This window comes from Portunus trituberculatus, chromosome 48 (genome assembly GCF_017591435.1).
Source record: "Portunus trituberculatus isolate SZX2019 chromosome 48, ASM1759143v1, whole genome shotgun sequence".
NCBI classification, from domain to species: Eukaryota; Metazoa; Arthropoda; class Malacostraca; order Decapoda; family Portunidae; genus Portunus; species Portunus trituberculatus.
In genome coordinates, this window is record NC_059302.1 from 16,797,253 (window position 1) to 16,818,590 (window position 21,338).

Here is a 21,338-nt window from a genome sequence, read left to right on the forward strand (position 1 = left end):
AGAAAAGTACAGCAAGAAAGGACTAAAGAAACTTACATATGAGCGAATGTAATGTATTCCAACATAAATGGAGTGATATCGGGATTTTAGAACTCAACGATTACTTGAGGGACAAGAACCCAGATATTGTGGGTCTTACTGAAACAAAACTGAGAGAGGAGAAGACCTGATGATGGTTGGAGAAGGAAATATAATGTTTGGAAAAGAAATAGAGTAGGTAAGATGGGAGGAGGAGTGATGTTGCTGGTTAAAAAGATATAAAGGTGGATCAAGTGAAAGAAGGTATGGGAAAGGCAGAAGTGCTAAAGATCAGAGCAGAAACTAATGAAGGAAAAAGAGGCACTACATAGTGGTGTACGTACCACCTAAGACAAATGCATGGTCAGTACAGGAATATGAAGAAATGATAAGTGATACAGGAACATGTCTGGAAGAAATGTTGGGTGGCTGTGAACGAACTATAATGATGGGAGATTTTAATTGTAAAGAGGTGTGTTGGGAGGACTGGTCAATGGAAGGATCAGAGACAACATGGGAAATACACTATTGACACTGGCAATGGAAAATGTGTTAACTCAGTGGGTCAAAGAAGATACTAGGTTTGGAGGAGAGGAGCATCGTCAAGACTGGACTTGGTCTTTAGTACAGAGCCAATGGTCATTGAGGAGATGAGGGTGGAGTGCCCTTTAGCAAAGAGTGATCATGCAGTTTTGGAGTTCAAGGTGATAGACGAAGAGAAATCTAGAAGAAATGAAGAATATAAAGTGGGAAGATGGAATTATGCCAAGACAGATTTTGGAAACCTAAAGAAATTCTTTCAAGAGACAAATTGGATGAAATTCAAGAGTGCTAAGGAGCAAATGAAAAGTGGAAGGAATTTATAAAAATATACAAAGAAGGTGAGAAAAATTTGTACCAATAAGACAACATAGAGAAGTTGGAAAGCAGGACTGGTTTAACGATAGATGTGAAAAGGCTAGAACAAGAAAAGAGGATGCATGGAAGAGGTGGAGAAGGAAAAGACGGATTAAGCAGTGGGAAAGTTACAAAAGAGCAAGAAATGAATATGTGTTGATTAGAAGAGAAGAAAGAAAGAAACAAGAAAAGGATATAATTGATAAATGTAAAGACCAACCAAGGCTTTTTACAGACATGTGAACAACAACATCAAAAATAGAGAAAGTATTGAAAGTTTAGAAGTAAATGGAGTATACAGTGAAGATCCCAGGGAAATGGCAGAGGCTATGAATGGATGCTTTCGGAAGGTATTCACAAAGGAGACTGCTTTTGACAAACCACTGGTAATGGAACAGAAAGGGATTATGAAGGAGTTTCAAGTAACTGTGGAGGAGATCAAGAACATGATGGGGAGTTTAGAAGTGAGAAAAGCTGTGGGACCTGATGGGGTATCAGGATGGATTTTAAGAGAATGCAGGGAGCAATTGGCAGAAAAAGTTTGTGAAGTAATTGATGCCTCATTAAGGGAAGGTGTAGTGCCCCAAGACTGGAAAAGAGCTAACATTGTCCCAATCTATAAATCAGGTAACAAGAGAGACCCATTGAACTATAGACCAGTGTCACTTACAAGTGTGGTAGCTAAGATGTGTGAGAGGGTGGTGAAGAATAGATGGACAGACTTCTTGGAGAAAAATGACATACTTTGTGAGTGTCAATTTGGTTTTAGAAAAGGGCGTTCATGCACGACAAACCTGATATGTTACTATTCGAGGGTGATAGATGTAATACAGGAAAGAGATGGTTGGGCTGATGGAATATATCTGGATTTAAAAAAGGCCTTTGATAAGGTACCACACCGGAGACTGATCTGGAAACTTGAAATGGTAGGAGGAGTGCATGGCAGTTTACTAAAATGGATGGAAGACTTTTGGTAGGAAGAGAAATGAGAACAATAATTAAGGACAGACCATCAGAATGGGGATTGGTGGAGAGTGGAGTTCCACAGGGATCAGTGTTGGCACCAGTAATGTTCGCGGTCTACATAAATGACATGGTGGATGGGGTGTCCAGTTATGTGAGCCTATTTGCAGACGATGCAAAATTGTTAAGAAAAGTGAGATGTGACAAAGATTGCGAACTACTCCAGGAAGACTTGGACAGAATATGGAAATGGAGCTGTACATGGCAAATGGAGTTCAACACGACAAAATGCAAGAAAATAGAGTTTGGCAAGAGTGAAAGAAGAATCAGGAGTATGTACAAGATAGGAAATGAAGACATAAAACCAGTCATGAAGAAAAAGACCTTGGGGTGACAATTACCAATGACCTATCGCCAGAGAGACATATAAACAAAATAATTGGAGAAGTATTGAACTTATTGAGGAACATAAGAGTGGCGTTCGTATATTTAGATGAAGAAATGATGAAGAAAATAATTACTGCAATGATAAGACCGAGGCTTGAATATGCAACAATACAGTGGGCTCCGAACTTAAAGAAACACATAAGGAAACTAGAGAAAGTACAGAGGGCTGCAACAAAATGGTGCCTGACTTAAGAGATTTGACTTATGAAGACAGACTGAAAAGAATGCAACTTCCGACCCTGGAAAACAGAAGAAAGGGGAGACCTGATAGCAATATACAGAGTGATGATTGGCATGGAAAAATGGATAGGGAAGATCTGTGTATGTGGAATGAAAGAATGTCGAGAGGGCATGGGAAAAACTAAAATGGCCACTTATAGGAGAGATGTGAAAAAATATAGCTTCCCTCATAGAAGGGTGGAAGCATGGAATAGTTTAGACGTGGAAGTGGTCAACGCAAGGAATATTCATGATTTTAAGAAAAAGCTGGACATTAATAGATATGGAGACGGGACAACACGAGCATAGCTCTTTTCCCGTATGTTACAATTAGGTAAATACAATTAGGTAAATACACACACACACACACACATACAAACATACAGTTAACTCTCTTGATTAACATGAGGACTACATTCCTGGAGACGTAGCGTTCTTCAAAATCGCATTATTCAAACAATTTTTCCATAGAAAACAATGGTAATAGTGGAGGGATTTTACGTTTCTAGCCGCTAGGAAAGTCTGCCTACTTTGGAGATTTTGTTACTCAAACCTTAAAAAAAAAAAAAACTTTTAATACACCTCTAGATCATGGCAACAATAAAAACATATTCTCACCTGCCCATCTTTCTTGTCTGGGATATTAAATAAAATATTAATTCAACGTGATTTGTTGTATGATTTTATATGCCAGAAACATTATCGCATAATCATACATTTATTGTTAGCACATTTAACGAAATACGCGATGAGTATAATTTCGTTGCAGTTGGTAGCTGTGTTTGCTTACCATCACCTCAGCTGATTGAGCCACGTAGTACAAACCATGCTGCCTCACCGTTCCACCACAGGAAACATCGAAATTTTACGAAGAGAACCAGCCCTATTACTGCTGCAGAGTGTGACTTATTAATAGACTTAGTGAGCCAGAAAAAAGTGCTTCTAAATGAAAGCACAGATGGTTGTATAGTGACTTTAACACGAGAGAGAATCGCCACCTCCTTCAACTGTGCAGACAATGGGGAAGACGCCAGTCTACAAGCTATCTACATAAATGGGTATTTATCAAGTGATAAAGACATACAATTGATCGTAAGCTAAGTAGAATTCTGACAGAAAACTCGAGAGATGGAGATATGGTGACTGAAGCTGGCAGCAGCAATGTTGTTGTTCCTGAGTTTGGTTCCATTCACAATGTCTGTAAAGTAGGCTATGTGAACCGATAACCGTATTTGATCGCTTATAAGACGCACGTCTTTTCTCAAAAGAAAGAAAAAAAAAAAAACCCTCAGGAATTCAGCTAGCCTGCATCCTATGGGGCCAAGTTTCAGTATTGAGGCAGTGGTTGGTGGCAATCTATGGTAACAGAGACTAAAGACATCTTCCCACATGAAAATAAAATGACGATTGGTATTACACCACACACACACACAAAAAAAACTTTCATTCAAAGTAACAATATATAATAAGTCATAGTTACCGGTAATTCACTTAGAATGACACCAGTCAGTAAAAATTTTCCTGAATGACCATACACCATGCATTGCATAAACCAAAACAGGACACGTGATCGCCGATTGGTGATCTTGATCTTGACATAGGCTAGACTCACTGCATTCTTTAAAGTGTGATACCGTTACTCCTTGAGGTATAACACACTTCCATACAAGTAAAATTGCACCTATCTTTTAACATTCTTATCTTGCATACAGGTAAAAAAAATTATGAGAAAAAACTGATTTTTATTCCTATAGACTCTCAGACTCTCAGTCACTGGTGATGCCATATCACAGGTACATGTTCATATCTCAGAATAGGATTGGTAAATGGGCTACAAGCAAACATTAAAGTTGATGTAATAATGATATAAATGCATGTGAGTGTTCAAATGTTAGGTGAAATCCTTCACTTCAAATTCAGAGCTTAAATCCACTCATTTATCTTTTTTCACTTCAATGTCTGCCAAAACTGAGTGCGTCTTATGAGCCCATACGTCTTATCAGGCATTAAATAATGCATTCACAAAAAAAAAAAAAAAAAAAATCCAACTAATGATAGGTATTTTGCCAAAATTTATGCGAAGGTAATGACGAAGACGGGTCTTGGTTCACCTTTAGGACGAAGGTAAATACTGGCTGAGCTGTGGGAGGGCAGCGTTCTCTCTTAAGAATACTGATTTCTCCCTGATGGTATCCTTCAACTGATGAAGATGGAACATATTATTTAAGAATCCGGCTGAGAGTGTCTCGGGCGGTTCCCCCAGAAGCAGCGTGAGTGTGCATGTCATCAAGTCGAGTTAACCTACATTGCAGCTAATAAATCAAGTTATTTAATCGCATCTTGTTTAGTATTAAGTTGTGTTAAATCGAAATTGCGTTATTTAAACTTGCATTGATCGAGACTTGACTGTATACAACATACATATAAAAAATATAAAAATAAAAAAATATATATATATAAAAATATATATATAAAAATAAAAATATATATATATATATATATATATATATATATATATATATATATATATATATATATATATATATATATATATATATATATATATATATATATATATATATATATATATATATATATATAAAATATAATATATATATATATATATATATATATATATATATATATATATATATATATATATATAAATATAATAAATATATATATATATATATATATATATATATATATAATATATATATATATATATATATATATATATATATATATATATATATATATATATATATATATATATATATATATATATATATATATATATATATATATATATATATATATATATATATATATATATATATATATATATATATATATATATATATATATATATATATATATATATATATATATATATATATATATATATATATATATATATATTAAAATTATGATGCCATAACATGTCTTCAGTATTGCCACACTGCGTTCTGGATGGTGATAGTTGATACTACTGTGGTCATGTTATCAAAGTTTGAGCCTGATGGCCATTTTGCTTTCTGTTTTACTGTGTAAACATGGCGCTTCACTAGCAGTATGCACCAAGGAAGAACAAAGAGCAGTGAGATTTCTCTTGTCAGAAGGAGTGTCAGGGGCTGAAATTCATGGAGGCTTTTAGGACAATACGGGACAGTGCACTACCACGTAGAAGTGTGTATGAGTGGATTGAGAAGTTTAAAAGTGGCGGACGAGCGTGACAAGAGGAGCAGGGAGTCAACCTACCACTGATGAGAAGATTCAGCAAGCTCGAGAGATGGTAATGGCGAACCGGCGAGTTATCATTGATGAAGTAGCTTGTTCTCTGCAGATTAGTCATGGTTCTGCCTTTCAAATCATCCACGATGAGCTTGGCTTCCATAAAGTCTGTGCGAGATGGGTGCCAAGGGAGCTTACTGCAGAGCACAAACGCAAACGTCTTGAGGTCTGCCAATGTTTACTCGATCGCTACAACAATGATGGCGAGAGATTTTTGAGCAGAATAGTCACAGGCGATGAAACGTGGGTCCATCATTATGAGTCAGAATCCAAAAGACAGAGTATGGAGTGGAAACATCCTGGCTCGCCAGCGAAAGAAATTCAAGACTCAGACTTCTGGAAAGGTGATGCTAACCCTTTTTGGGACTCAAAGGACCTATACTGGAAGACTACCTGGAAAAGGGTGCACGATCAACAGTGCAAGGTACAGTGCTTTGCTGGAACAAACTGAAGCCAGCAATTACCAAACAAGTCTATTGTCGAAGAAAGTTTTGTTGTTGCATGACAATGCACGAACAGGATTAACCAATTGGGTTTTGAGGTGCTTGAACATGCCTACAGAGATCTCGTTCCGACTACCATATCTTTGGACACACACACACACACACACACACTCCGCGCTCCATGGAGAGCGGACGTGCCTCCTGCTTAGAGTGGCATCTAACTAACACTCCACACGCTAAGCAATGTGCTTGAGTGAGAATCGTTATTGGTATTGAGGGGCAACCAGAGCGAGTGAACGAGTGTACAGAGTGAACGTAGCCTGGTGGCGTGTACATGGGAGTGATTGGAGGTGTGAGAACCTCCACACTCCAAACGACAGAGCGGGAACCACACAAAGGCCAGCCATAGCAGCCGCCAATGCATCCCACCACACACACGTAGCTACCAGGCCTGGCCCTCAGTGACCACACACCCACATGCTCCCAGGAAGAGTAAAAAAAAATGGATAGACCGGTAAGAAATAAATTACCAAATTCAAAATATGTTGATGAGGCCCAGGGAGCAAAGCCGAAAGTGGCCAGTCAAAGCATGAGTCCATCTTCAACAGGGGGCAACAATGCAAGGTAGATTGGTAATGTTGGAGAAGAGATTTGAGGAGTTGGTGAAGAAATTAAAAGTTCAGAGGAGTGAGGAGGAGCAGGATAGAGAATTCTGCAAGGCTTTGAAGGAAAGAGTTAAGAGACTGGAGGAAAATGAAAAATGATTGGTGGATGAGAATGCACACTTGAGAGTGGAGGTTGAAAAATACAAGAGACGGTTGGAGGAGAAAATGGAGAGAGTAGTAAAGGAGAAAGATGACTTTAAGGAAATGATTAGTGAGCAGAATGAAAGGTTTGAAACGAAGTGGGAACTGAAGAAAACACAATGGACTGAGTCGAGGGAAGCAGAGATGGTTGGATTACAAGAAATAATTAAAGATCAGTTGAAGGAAGACAAAAAAGAAAGGTCCAAGGAACTGGTTAATGTAATGAAGAATAAGGAAACATTGATAAGGGAAATAGCAGAAAAGAAGAAGAGTGTGTTAATATTTGGGATGAAAGAACAAAATATAACATATAAGCCTAAGAGAATTAAGGAAGAATTAAAAACGGTAAGAGATCTGTTCAAAAATCTAAATGATGATGAAAAAAAAGACCTACAAGAAGAAGTGTAATGTAATGTATATATATCTGTGTTGTAATGTACTATGATGTGTGTAGGTGATGGGTTAAATACTTGGGTGTCGTTGGCTCTTACACTTGTACCTAGTTACCTAGTTAATTGCTTGTTATGGGAGGGGAAGTGAGGACGACTGTGACGCGAGGTGTCGGGTCAGTGGGAGAGCAGAAGGCGAGCTGTGTAGTCGACATCTGTAAAAGGAATAAAGATCATCGGATTGCTGACTGCTTTTGCTGAACACCACAAGCTATCTAGGCAGTCATGGAAGAAAGGCGTGAAGGCGAGATCATCTACACCAAGATTTGACGCTAGACTCATGAGTTCGACGGTACAAGGTTGTAGAATGGGTGACAAGGGCCGAGATGTTGTGCGAGAGCCCGTAGTGTCTTAGCTGCGCCTGACTGGTGGCGCGTTCACCGTGGTCACAATTAAGAGCTGTTCTCCAGAAGCCGTGTGTGACGCCTTGAGGGCGTTGCTGGACCAGTAACGGAGAGGTAGCTACAGGTGCCGGGTGAGTGGGGTCTACCTGGCAGAGCTGCGGAGGTTATCAACTTTGTTTGGGGAGTGGGCGTGTTCTCGCCTGTGCCTTCGTGACTGGACTGCCAGATGACATTCGCAGAACAGTTGGCTGAATGTAGGGGAAGATCGACCTGGTTAGTGTGCTGGGGGCTCGTGCTGTACTCTCTGATGAGAGTGTAGCTGCTGGTGTGGCTGCTGGAGCTGTAGTGACACAGGCTCGTGGTCAACCAACAAGAGAGAGCTTCACGAGCAACAAGTGAGAGCAGAGGCGCACTGTGTTGCTGGAATTGCGGCCGGGGGGCATCTTGCTGCAGCATGGTGGACGGAAACGAGAGGAGGGGAGATCAGCGAGCGTTCTTGAAACCAGTGAGCGGCGCGTTGCCAGTGGTGCAGCTGTTAGTCAACGGACGTGTTGTCAAGTGCTGTTGACACAGGCAGCAGAGACCATCGTGAGTGTTGCATGCGGTGGCAAGCGGATCACCAGCGTAACGACCATCAGTGGAGACACGTTGGTGTACTGGAGTCGGCGAGGTGTCTGTGGAGATTGCTGGCCTGTGTGCCAGACTCAAAGCACTGGTGGTGAGCCAGCCTTGGGCGCGGATGTTGTACTTGGCATGAGGCATCGAGATTGGTGAGTCACGGTGAAGTCTGCCTCTGATGTTCAATTCTGCGGCGCTGGACAGCGAGGTTGTGTGACCGCTGCGATTGGTGGTGGGCGTGACTTCAGCGTGCAGTTCAACACAGTGAGTCGGACGTGGATCGTCACGTGGAAGTGGACAAATGGTGCTGTGACTGTCTGGCAACACAATGGAGCAGTACAACGTGTTTATGCGACAGGCGTTCTGCCAGGAGCTGGAGTCGTGGATTACAAGTGGTTGGCTTGTATCACGATGAGCAGCAGCAGGGGCATGGGGCTTCTAGCTCATGGCAGTGCGGCAGAACAATGGCGGTAAGGTGGATACTGATTACCATGAGCTAAATGACTGCGTGACTGTTCACTGGACAGCGGCGTATGCTCTGACCAACTAAGGAAGTGGCGGGCATGGAGAGAACGTGTGTCGACCTATGCAAGGCGTATCTACAGGTGCGTGTAGATCAGCAGTTGTGGCCTTTCCAGACCGTGATGGTGAGAGGTGGCGGTGCTTAAGCGCTTGGTTTTGGCCTCAACATCGCTCCACAAGTTATGAAAGCAGTTGTCAAGACCATCCTGGCTCAAGACTCTAAGATCGAACAAGCAGTTTTGGTGGTAGATGACCTGCTCGTGAATGAAGACCTGGTCAGTGCAGAGCAGGTTGCTGCACATGAGTTACGGGCTGGAGTGTAAACAGCCAGTCCGTGTGGCGGAGACGCTTGCTGGGTCTGGCGTACGTCCGGTGAAGGGAACTGCAATGGATGCGAGACAATGCAGTTGCCGTGAGAAACAAGTGAGCCGTGCAGTGTTTGCGTGGTGCGGGCGACTGATCGCTCATTTGCGGTGGGCGGCTGGCTGCGAGGCAGTGGCATGGATAAACGGCAGGTGAACGCTAGTAGGGGCTGGGACGACGTGACGGGGATGACGCTGTGCGAGCAGATGGAGTATGTCAAGCAGGCTGTCCAAAGAAGATCCGTGCTGTGGGCAATGGTGCGTGCATGGAGACCAGGCAGTGGTGTGGACCGAGAGCTCTATAGCTGGGTGTTGTTGTGGAAACAGAGGAGCTGCCATTGAGGACGCATGCTGGATTAGAAGAGATGAGAGCTACATTAACATGGCTGAGCTAGACGCAGCAGTTCGTGGCGTCAATCTGGCCATCGCGTGGGGCATGGAAATCGATCTGCGAACAGATCTGCGACTGTCTAGCTGGATTGACGATGCGCTGAGTGGCGGGCACGTCTTAAAAGGCTCATGGGGAGATGCTGATTGCCGTGGGTAGATGTCATCCGGCAGCTGGTGACGGAATTTGAGCTGGTCATGTCTGTGAGTCATAGTCAGAAAACCGGGACGTCACGAGTCCCAGAGTGGGTGCGAGGTGACAAAGACGGATCGGCAGTGAGTGTAGCAGCGGTAGCAGCAGCATCAGCAGCTAGCAGTCGGGATAGCAGCGTGGCAGTGTCGCTGGCGTTCACATAGTGCTGGATGGCGTGGACGACATCTTCTTTGCAGACGTGACATCTCACGAGCAGTGGCGTGCTGAAGATGCTACTGTGCGGCAGTGTGAGGTGTGAAAGATCGACCAGCGCCGGCGGTGGTAGCATGGGTCAGAAGTGTGACTGAGACATGGTGGCGTCTGGCGACAGATGTTACCCACTACCTGGTAGCGCCTACCTGTCCCTTGTCGACTGCGGGCCATCTCGGTTCGCTGTGTGGCGGCACAGTGAGATGCGGACACCGTCGTCAGTCACCTGGAACAAGTCTTCTGCGAGCGAGGCGCCGGAACTGCTCTGTGACAACGACACTGTCTTGAGGCCGGCGATTCGCAGCTGGCGCGCTGGGGCGTGTCGCTGCGCTCAGAGGGCATACGCACCGTCTGGTAAGTATCGTGGAAAGGAACCATCGCGGTGAAGGTGATAGCAGCAAAAGGGCTGCTCCGTTGCTGAGGCAGTCCACCTGTACAACGTGACGCCCTGGACGGAAAAAATGTGGCATCAGCTCCGTGAGTGGTATTTACCGGTGCAGTACAGACTGCGTGCGGCAGATCAGGTACAGCGTGGTTCACATCCTGATGTTGCAAGGAAGAACTACATGGTTGACGATGCAGTGTGGGTTCGAGGCGGGCGGCGCTGCACCTCAGCATCGCAGGGTGTGTCACCAGGGTGAACTGGAGGTGATAGAGGTTGATGGAGTAAACACGTCAGGAACTTGAGACAGCAGCAGTTCAGTGAAGAAGCTGGCACTCCAGATGAAGGAGTAGAAGATGAACGCTTTATGTTGAGGAAAGCCAGCTGCTGCAGGGGGTGGCTGAAATGAGGCAACGAGAAGCCGTGTTGAAGGAGTAGTGAGCGGATGAGCGATATTGTTGTGATCCTGGAGATCAGGGGTGTGTAATGTAATGTATATGTATCTGTGTTGTAATGTACTATGATGTGTGTAGGTGATGGGTTAAATACTTGGGTGTCGTTGGCTTTACACTTGTATAGTTAAGTTAATTGCTTGTTATGGGAGAAGTGAACATGTGAGGCGTCGGGTCAGTGGGAGAGCAGAAGGCGAGCTGTGTAGTAATCTGTAAAAAGGAATAAAGATCACCGGATTGCTGACTGCATTTTGCTGAACACCACAGATCCATAGACTGGGTCCATATATGGAGGGAGTGAGCAGACCGATTAAAGTAGTACTGAAGTCACAACAATCTGCGGAGGATATCCTATATAGAACATCAAAGTTAAGAGAGATAGAAGGTTGTAAAGAGTTGTTTGTGAGAAAGAATAGAAATGAGGAAGAGAGGAGAAGATATAAGGAATTGGTGGAAGAGGCGAGAAGGAAAAATGATGAGCGGTCTGAGGAGGAAAGAGAAAGTTTTTGGAGAGTTATAGGAGAGAGAGTCAGAAAGTGGTATGTGGAAAGAAGGAATGCGGAGAAACCCTAGAGGGAGCAGTGGGTGGACCGTAATGTATACTAATATAGATGGGATACTGTCAAGTAGATTGGAATTGCAAGACTATATGATGGTGGAGAAGCCTGATATAGTGTGTTTGACTGAGACAAAATTGCATGAAAAACAAAGATAAATTTGGATAATAAATATAATATATGGAGAAAGGATAGAGAGTAAAGGTGGAGGAGGAGTTATGATTATGACGAAGAAATAAATAAATGTGGATAAGGTTTGGTATGGGAAGAACAACGCAGAAGTGATAAGCATAAGGATAAAAAGTGATGGAAAAGAATTAATAATCATGGTGACCTATGTACCTCCTAAAACAAATTCTTGGACATTAAGGGAATACGACAATATGATCAAGGATACTTTACAGAGTTTGGAAAGTGTATTATCTGGAAAAAGAAAGGTGATACTAGTAGGAGATTTTAATTGTAAGGAGGTGGACTGGGAAAATCTAGTAAGTGGTGTTGGAGAGGAAGCATGGGGAGAGAGATTTCTTAATCTAATGATGGAAAATATGATGGAACAGAGGGTGAAGGAAAATACTAGATATAGAGGAGATGATGAACCGGCTAGACTGGATTTGGTGTTAACAAAAGTAGTGTACCTATGTGGAGATATACAATACAAATGTCCTTTGGGAAAAAGTGATCATGTGGTTATGGAAATGCAGATAGATTGAATTATAGAAAGATGGACACAGAAAGTTTGAAAAATTATTTCAGAAAATTAGATTGGGAGGAGATGTTACAAATCAGAGAAGTGCAAAAAAACTATGAGATTTTTATGAAATATTATAAAGAAGGAGTTATGAAATTTGTACCAAAGTATAAACCGAGAGAGGAAGGAAGAAAGGATTGGTTTAATGCAACTTGTGTTAAGGCTAAGGAAAAGAGAGATGTGGCTTGGAAAAGATGGAAAAGAGCAGGAATATACTAAATAAGGAGAATTATAGAGTGGCGAGAAATGAGTATGTGAGGGTAAGGAGGAGGAAGAAAGAAAATTTGAAAAGATATTGTAGACAAGAGTAAGGAACATCCAAAATTGTTTTACAGGTTCATAAATGGTAAACTTAAAAGAGAGAGTCCATTGAAAGATTAAAAGGAGAGCAAGGGATAGTAGATGACCCTAAGAATATAGCGGAATTGCTAAATAATAGGTTTCAGCAAGTATTTACTGAAGAAACAATGTTTGTAAAGCCTCAGAATGTACAAGGAAATGTGCACATGGATGACATTAAGATACCTAAAAGGAGTTATATAAAATGTTGGAGGAACTTAAAGATGATAAAGCGATGGGACCAGATGAAGTTTCAGGAAAATTATTGAAGGAGTGTAGAGAAGAATTGATTGATCCATTATATGATATTATAAGGTGTTCATTAGAAACAGGGAAGTACCAGTAGAGTGGAAAAGAGCTGAAGTGGTGCCCATTTATAAGGGAGGCAGTAAGGAAGAGCCTCTTAACTATAGACCTGTGTCTCTAACAAGTGTGGTCGGTAAGATTTGTGAGAGGGTGATAAAGAAATATTGGATACGGTTCCTGGAGGATCATAAGTTATTATCGGATCATCAATTTGGCTTTAGGAAAGGGAGGTCATGTGTAACAAATCTACTGAGCTTTTATTCAAGAGTGGTTGACAAAATACAAGAGAGAGGGATGGATGGACTGTGTATATTTGGATTTAAAGAAAGCTTTTGACAAGGTACCTCACATGAGACTGCTATGGAAATTAGAGATTTATGGAGGACTGAAAGGAAAAGTGTTAAAGTGGATGGAAAACTACTTGAGATGGAGGGAGATGAGAACGGTAATAAGGGATGCAAAGTCGGACTGGTTGGTGGTGGAGAGTGGAGTCCCACAAGGCTCAGTGCTGGCACCAATACTTTTCCTTGTATATATTAATGACATGCCAGAGGAGTAAACAGTTATATTAATTTGTTTGCGGATGATGCGAAGTTGTGTAGGTGTGTGAAGAGTGAAGAAGATTGTGAAATTTTACAGGCAGATCTGGATAAGATTTGGGAGTGGAGCAAGAGGTGGCAAATGGAATTTAATCTGAGCAAAAGTCATGTGATGGAGATGGGAAGAGTGGAAGACGGCCAAGAGGGTCATATAAGATGGGTGAAGAAGTAGTGTTGAAAAAGGTGGAAAAGGAAAAGGATTTGGGAGTGATAATACAAGACCATGGGCAGTTTGAGGCTCATATTGATAAGATGTTTGGAGAAACGTATAATTTGATAAAAATATTGGATTAGCCTTCCATTATATGGATAAAGATATGATGAAGAAATTAATTAGTACAGTAATTAGACCAAGATTGGAATATGCTGGAGTGGTTTGGTCCCCTTATAAAAAGAAGCATATAAGGAAGTTGGAGAGATTGCAGAGAATGGCAACAAAAATGGTTCCGGAATTGGCAGAAATGACCTATGAGGAGAGATTAAAAGAAATGAATTTGCTTACCTTGGAACAAAGAAGAGAAAGAGGAGATTTAATACAGGTTTATAAACTGTTGAACGGACTGGATGAAGTGGATAATGAGCAAATGATGTTGAGAGAGGAAAACTTAAATAGAACTACGAGATCGCATAGTAAAAAGATAGCCAAGGGAATATGCTTGAAGGATGTGAAGAAATATAGTTTCCCACAAAGACGTGTGGAGTTGTGGAATGGTTTGAGTGAGGAGGTGGTGTCAGTGAGGAGTGTGCATAGTTTTAAAGGAAAGTTGGATGTGTGTAGATATGGAGACAGGGCCACACGAGTATGATACCCAGGCCCTGTAAAATTACAACTAGGTGAATACAACTAGGTGAATACACACACACAGATATATATATATATACATATATATATATATATATATATATATATATATATATATATATATATATATATATATATATATATATATACCTAAAGAAGAGCAAACATGTCTAGCCAAAAGTAGAAAAATGCCTTTAGATCTGTTTTTTTTTTTTTTTTCTTTTAGTTTCTTACATTTTTCTTGCCTTTAGTCTTTAAGAACATAAGAATAGGAGGGTAGCTGCAAGTCTGCTAGAGCTATACGTGGCAGTCCCTGTGTGAACAAAGCTATCTAATTCCATCCATCATCCTCAACCACAAATTTGTCTAATCTTCTTTTAAAGCTTCCTACTGATTCAGTGTTAACAATATGATTACTGAATCTGTTCCATTCATTAACTGCTCTCCTTCCCACTTCTTTCTTTAACCTAATTTTTTTAAGCTTCAACCCATTATTCTGGTTCTATCCTGGCTACTGATTCTAAGAACTTTGCTCAAGCACCCCCTTGTTATAACCCATATACCATGTGAATATTTCTAACAGATACCATCTTAACCTACGTCTCTCCAAGGAATGCAAATTTGATACCTTCAATCTCTCTTCCTAGGGAAGCCCTTATCCTCTGTATTCTTTTAGACATTCTTCTTTGCACTAGTTCTAATAGAACTATATCCTTCCTGTAATGTGAAGACCAGAACTGTGCAGCATAATCTAGATGAGGTTTAACCAACGTCAAATATAACTTCAATATTATTTTGGGACTTTGCTCTTAACATTCCTAAAAATTAATCTTAGTACCCAGTTGCCTTATTTCTAGCCTCTATGCATTGTTTTCTTAGACCAAGATTGGAGTTAACTATAAAACCTAGATCTTTTTCACATTCTCAACCTACTAAGGCCTCGTTGTTTATTGTTTACATGTTGTGTGGATTTTCTCTACTTACGTTAAGTACTTTGCATTTTTTTATGTTAATGTACGTTAGGTTTACATATATCACGTTATTATTCTGCTATAATCAGAAGAGAAACATTTAATATTTTTTTTCTATGTGCATGAAAACACATGTAAAGCAGTTACGCACTAATATTTAATGCTTTATAAGGTGTCATGTCGATGCATGCTTGTTTGTGAATGCAATTCCTTACATTATAACTTCCAGGCGTCACTTATACTTCAGTGCGGTGTAAGCATTCTATACTAAGAGGGTATACGGGTTTCATGGGAGGGCTGGAGGAATTGATTAAAAAGATAGGGCATGGGTCAAAGGCAGCAAGGGGGAGAAGGATGGGGGTCCTACAGTGGGGGAGGACGAGTGTCGTTACAAGATTCAAACGGGAAGGAATGCAAGCCAGAGCAGCATCGCCCGCCTCCACCTGGGCCACACCACATTCAGTGCTCACTTGCACCGCCTACGTCTGTCTCTTGATCCCTTCTGCCCTTGGTATAGCACTACCCCTGAGCCCAAGCTTCCACTCCCACTGCAATGCTCTATGTTCATGGCTCTCTGCCCTAGGCATAACAACACTCAACTTGCCCACCCTCCTGGCGGCCTCAAGCATCCACCCCTCCTGGAAACCTGCTGGCCATCATCTTACCTGTGCCTTCTTGAGGAAGACTGGCCAGCTACCATGTCTGTGATACCCACACAGGACTACCATAGTGCTCATAAGGATCCAGCAGTTGTTGCCTTTGTGGCCAAAGCAACACACACACACACACACACACACACACACACACACACACACACACACACACACACACACACACATATATATATATATATATATATATATATATATATATATATATATATATATATATATATATATATATATATATATATATATATATATATATATATATATATATATATATATATATATATATATATATATATATATATATATATATATATATATATATATATATATATATATATATATATATATATATATATAAATGTTTTATTTGCTTTATAAGTTCATAACCACGCGAGAATGGAGGGAAAAAATTGGAGGTGGGGGAAGCATGTGAGAAATCTTCATAAGTTACTCCTGAAAACGTTTTCTATGAAACTGCTCAATACCAACAGATGGCAGCACCGCCAGTGTCCTCCAAACTTTAACCCACACCACAACTTCCTTCTTGTATATTACTTGATGTGGCCTCACTCACACTCTAGACACAGGAATGGTAAGATGCAGGAGAGAGGTGAATAAGGTAAACATCTTATTTTGTAGTTTATACTAAATGTCACGGCGCCAAGTTGATTGTATATGTATTTTATAACTTGTGTAATATTCTGAAAGTGTTTTATACCAATGAGTAATGTTATTTTAGAAACTGAGTGAGAACTTTGTCCACAGTTCTTATGGACAGGCTTTCATCAATAAACTTGTCAGATACTGCTTTTCCTCTACCTTACAGTGATGGCTGTGATCAGTAAAAGCAAACCACGTTGTGAGTCATTTGAGAACCTGACAACAGTTAATATTAAACAGCATTTTCCATTTGTCTGTCCATTTGTTCATTCTATCCAAATCTGCCTGCAAGGCAATGGCACCCAAATATAGCCTAATCAATCCACTTATCTTTGCGTTATCCACAAATTTGCTAATAAAGGGGAGACTCAATACTCAAACTTTATTGATTATTCCAAATGGATGTTCGAGTATCAAAAAGTTTGACTACCAATACCTTTAAATCAGGTTATTTGTTCTAACCTTAGTAAAATCTTAAGATTACAAAAATTTCATTGTTTATCTTTTCATAATTTTGATTTGTACTTACTGTAAGTGAAGGCTGGTGATGGATAATATAGATGAGGAGGTGAGAAAGGTGGGGAGAAGGAGGGAGGTTATTTGTCAGAAGATGAGTCACCATCCATGAAAATGTCTGGTAACTCGTCTCTTGGTGTGATTCCTGTAAATCCACTAGTGGAGGGCTGCAGGTCACTAACACTTGCACTCTCACAAGATTCCTTATTTTCACAACTAATTAGCCTCTTTTGTGCCATTGTAAGTTTCTAAATGAAAAAATACAGACATGACACAGGAGAATGTTTTTGTTCTCATGACCGTGGCGGGACTAGGGATGTGCACCAGTATCCAGTATATTGCAATACTGGTATTTTAGCTTCAATATTACCAGTATTACTGGTATCAGAACAGGACAACTGGTGGCAGTGGGGAAGGAGAGGCCAGAGCTTTGTTTACAACCACATGTGCGGACGTTCAAGTACCAGATATTTTTTTGAGTACCAGGTCAAACTTTTGCATTTGATTGAAAAGTCTGACTTCAAAGACGTTCGAGTATTGAGTCTTCACTGCATCACTACTAATTTCACTATCGAAATCATTAATATATATTAAAAATAATAATCCTAATACTCATCTCTGTGGTACCCTACTCAGAATTAAAACCATTTATTACAACTCTCTGTCGCATATTGCCTAACCAAATCTTTATCCACCCTAATATTTTTTCCCCTCTATCCTGTGCGCCCTAACCTTTCTTAAGGGTTTGTTTACACCAAGCGAATCAAATCGATTCAATTCATAAAGCATCAACATGATTCATGAATTGTGTTGATTCGCCACATTAGTTTCAATGTAACCGTTTACACTAGGCGAATTGAGTCAATTCAAATCATGCTGATTCATGGCAATTCAGACTCAATGATTGGTTTCAACCCATTTTATCATCAGTCAAGGCGATTCACCCGAGGAGTAAACACTATATTAGTGGACGTTCTTATCAATTTAATACGAGAATGATGTGCTATATATGATCCTAGTGATCCTGTGCGCCAAGATCATGTAAGTAAATGTATTGTACTGAACCATAGAAGGAATTGCTGTAGCCTACAAATTACTAGACAGTAGTATTCTGCATATTTTGGAAACAAATGACAACAGAAAGCATTATAGATATGCTTACATATTTTCATGTGGCAACTGTTGGGTGTATCATCTATGTACTTTTGAAATGTATGACATAACGTAACCATCACTCAGCCAGGCACCAGAGTGGGAGAGGGGTGTTAACTTCCTGCTACTAACCCCTGTGCCTCTGATTTCGTTCACTAAATACTATGGTATGTCACATCACAAAGTAAAAGTTAATATGACAAAATGCTAAAATTAACATAGCTGTAATTGTTTTAATATCCTCCATACACCGAGTACGGAGTAGATGTGATAATATGGTATCAATTGGTGCGCCCATTTCTTCTGCGGTGAATGTATGTATCAGTGACCTGGTGAGACAAGAGTAGTCTCTCAGAGTTTTACAAACTGACATGGTTTCTGCTGTAGGCCTAGTACTTCTCGTTGGTGACAGGCTCCACCAACATCTTAAATCATTCTGTGGTTATCCTAAAAAAAACCCATAAAACTTCTCCTGATTATTGACCAAATCTGGGAACAAATATCCAAAGCTCCCAAGTTCAGGTCTTCTAGAATTAATTGCATGCACACATATTTGTTGCCGATGCCTACGCCTACGCATCCTCAGCCACTGTAACACTGCTATTTCTGCAAAAGCTAATACGTCCATACTTTCCGAAGGCTGCCTTGGTACTAAATCATCTGGATGATTGAATCAGATGTGTTGAGACTCAGTCGGTTGGAACCAAGGATTCTAGGGAGGATATATGGGTTCAATGGGCGGGCTGGAGGAATTGATTAGGGAACCTCACTTCTAACAGATGGTGCGTGGGTTGCAGGTAGTAAGGGGGTGAGGGATGGGGGGTCCATCAGCGGGAGAGGATGAGCGCTGTTACAAGATTCAAACAGTCAGTCAGTCACGGGAAGGAGTGCAAGGCACATCAACTATTGCCCGCCTCCGCTTGGGCCACACCACGCTCAGTGCTCACTTGCATCGTCTACGTCTGTCTTGTGACCACTTCTGCCCTTGGTGTAGGACTATCCCTGAGGCCATGGAACATTTCCTGTTTCAATGCCCATGCCTCCTCTCTCAACATACTGCATTAAGCTCCCGGCTCTCTGCCCTGGCCATCACAACACTCAACTTGCCCATCCTCCTGGCGGCCTCAGCAGGCATCCACCTCTCCTGGCAACCTGCTGTCCTTCGCCTTACTTGTGCCTTCTTAAGGAAGACTGGCCAGCTACCACACCTGTGATACCAACACAGGACTACCCCAGGGCTCATAAGGATCCATAGATTTTCGTGGCCTCTTTTAAATCCTTATGAGCCCTGGGGTAGTCCTGTGTGGGTGTCACAGGCGTGGTAGCTGGCTGGTCTTCCTCAAGAAGGCACAAGTAAGGCGAAGGACAGCAGGTTGCCAGGAGGGGTGGATGCCTGAGGCCGCCAGGAGGGTGAGCAGGTCGAGTGTTGTGATGGCCAGGGCGGAGACCCGGGAGTGTAATGCAGTATGTTGAGAGAGGAAGCGTGGGCATTGAAGCAGGAAATATTCCATGGCCTCAGGGGTAGTCCTATACCAAGGGCAGAAGTGGTATGATATATATATATATATATATATATATATATATATATATATATATATATATATATATATATATATATATATATATATAAACATGTTTTAATTGCCTTATAAGTTCATAACCACGAGAGAATACAGGGAAAAATAGGGGGTGGGGGGAAGAAGCATGGGAGAAATTTTAAGTTACTCCTAACAACGTTTTCTATGAAAGTACTTGCTTCCAACAGATGGCAGCACCGTCTCTGTACTCCAAACTTTAACCCACACCAAAACTTCCTCTATGTATATTCCTTGGTTGGAACTATGCAGATTCAAAATTATTCTATTCAGATGATTCTTCATGAATTGAATTGATTCGATTCGCTTGGTGTAAACATACCCAAAGAGTCTCTGATATAGTACCTTATCAAATGCTTTACAAAAATTTAGGTAAAGGATGATATAAATATCATCATCATCTACTGCCTCATAAACTTTACTATAAACTCTAAACAAATTTGTAAGGCATGACTTTCCTTTTGTAAAGCCAATGAATGTTACTGCAAAATTCCAGCATCACAAGCTCACCCTGTAGTAGTAATCAACTGTGACAGTGTGCCAGTTGCCGTCATGCACACCGCCAGGCAAGGAGGCTGACACGCGGGTGGTGATGGTGCCGAGACTGAAGGAGAACACTACATGGCCATCCACCACCTCCAGGGACAGGAAGTCATGCTTCTCGTTGTAGCGACCATTGTACAATAGTAGGCCATTGGGTTCTCGCGTGGCAAAGCTGTATCAACACAAAGAGGATTAGAACTGATAAACTATGGACTCAGAACTTAATGAATACATCTACTTAAGACATGACAAAGCTATAGCAACACAGGCAAGCTTAGAATTGATAAGCTATGGACTGTGGATTGGGAGCTTAATAAATGTATCTACTATACTTAAAATACATAATGTGCTATCAATGGATGAACTTTTATAAGTATTGTAGTCAAACTTTCTTAGTTCTTGCTTAAAAGACAACTTTTCCTTAACTTTTCTGCATGGGAGATTATCACCTGCTTCTAAATGCCCACCTGATCTTGATGTGCAGCCTGTGGCGCTGCTTGAGAGCTGGAAAGGTGAGAAAGGTGCCCTTTGAGAAACGACGTGCCCTTAACTCGCAGGTAGAGGTGTGGTAGAGAGAGCGGGTGCAGTTGGTGCAGGTGAAGCCACTTGAACCTCCACTGTCATCACTCACAGATTTGCAGGTGCTGCCATGCTTGCAGACTTCAGCCACACATGGTCCACTCAGCATGCTCACCTCACAGTTCTTTCCTGGAGACACAATAAGAACATAAGGTCACAAGAAAACAGGAAGCCAGTAGATTTACAAATGTTTGTCACTGTATATGGATTACCTATGTTACCATTTTGTAGAAAGATGTAATAGAATTGTTAGACCAAAAAAAAGGGAGAAAGAAAATGACACTCATATAT

At 41.0% G+C, this 21,338-nt stretch overlaps 1 protein-coding gene across 7 annotated transcripts in view; it reads right to left on the minus strand.

Moving 5' to 3' along the window:
• LOC123498670 (protocadherin-like wing polarity protein stan) overlaps positions 1–21,338 on the minus strand; it is a 469,084-nt gene that overhangs the window by 116,165 nt on the left and 331,581 nt on the right. For all 7 annotated transcript variants that reach the window (XM_045246001.1, XM_045246004.1, XM_045246006.1 and 4 more), the window contains exons 7-8: positions 20,936–21,176; positions 20,436–20,640 (exon numbers count right to left, since the gene is read on the minus strand). In XM_045246001.1, coding sequence (XP_045101936.1) covers positions 20,436–20,640; positions 20,936–21,176 — 446 coding nt within the window. The remainder of the gene's footprint in view (positions 1–20,435; positions 20,641–20,935; positions 21,177–21,338) is intronic.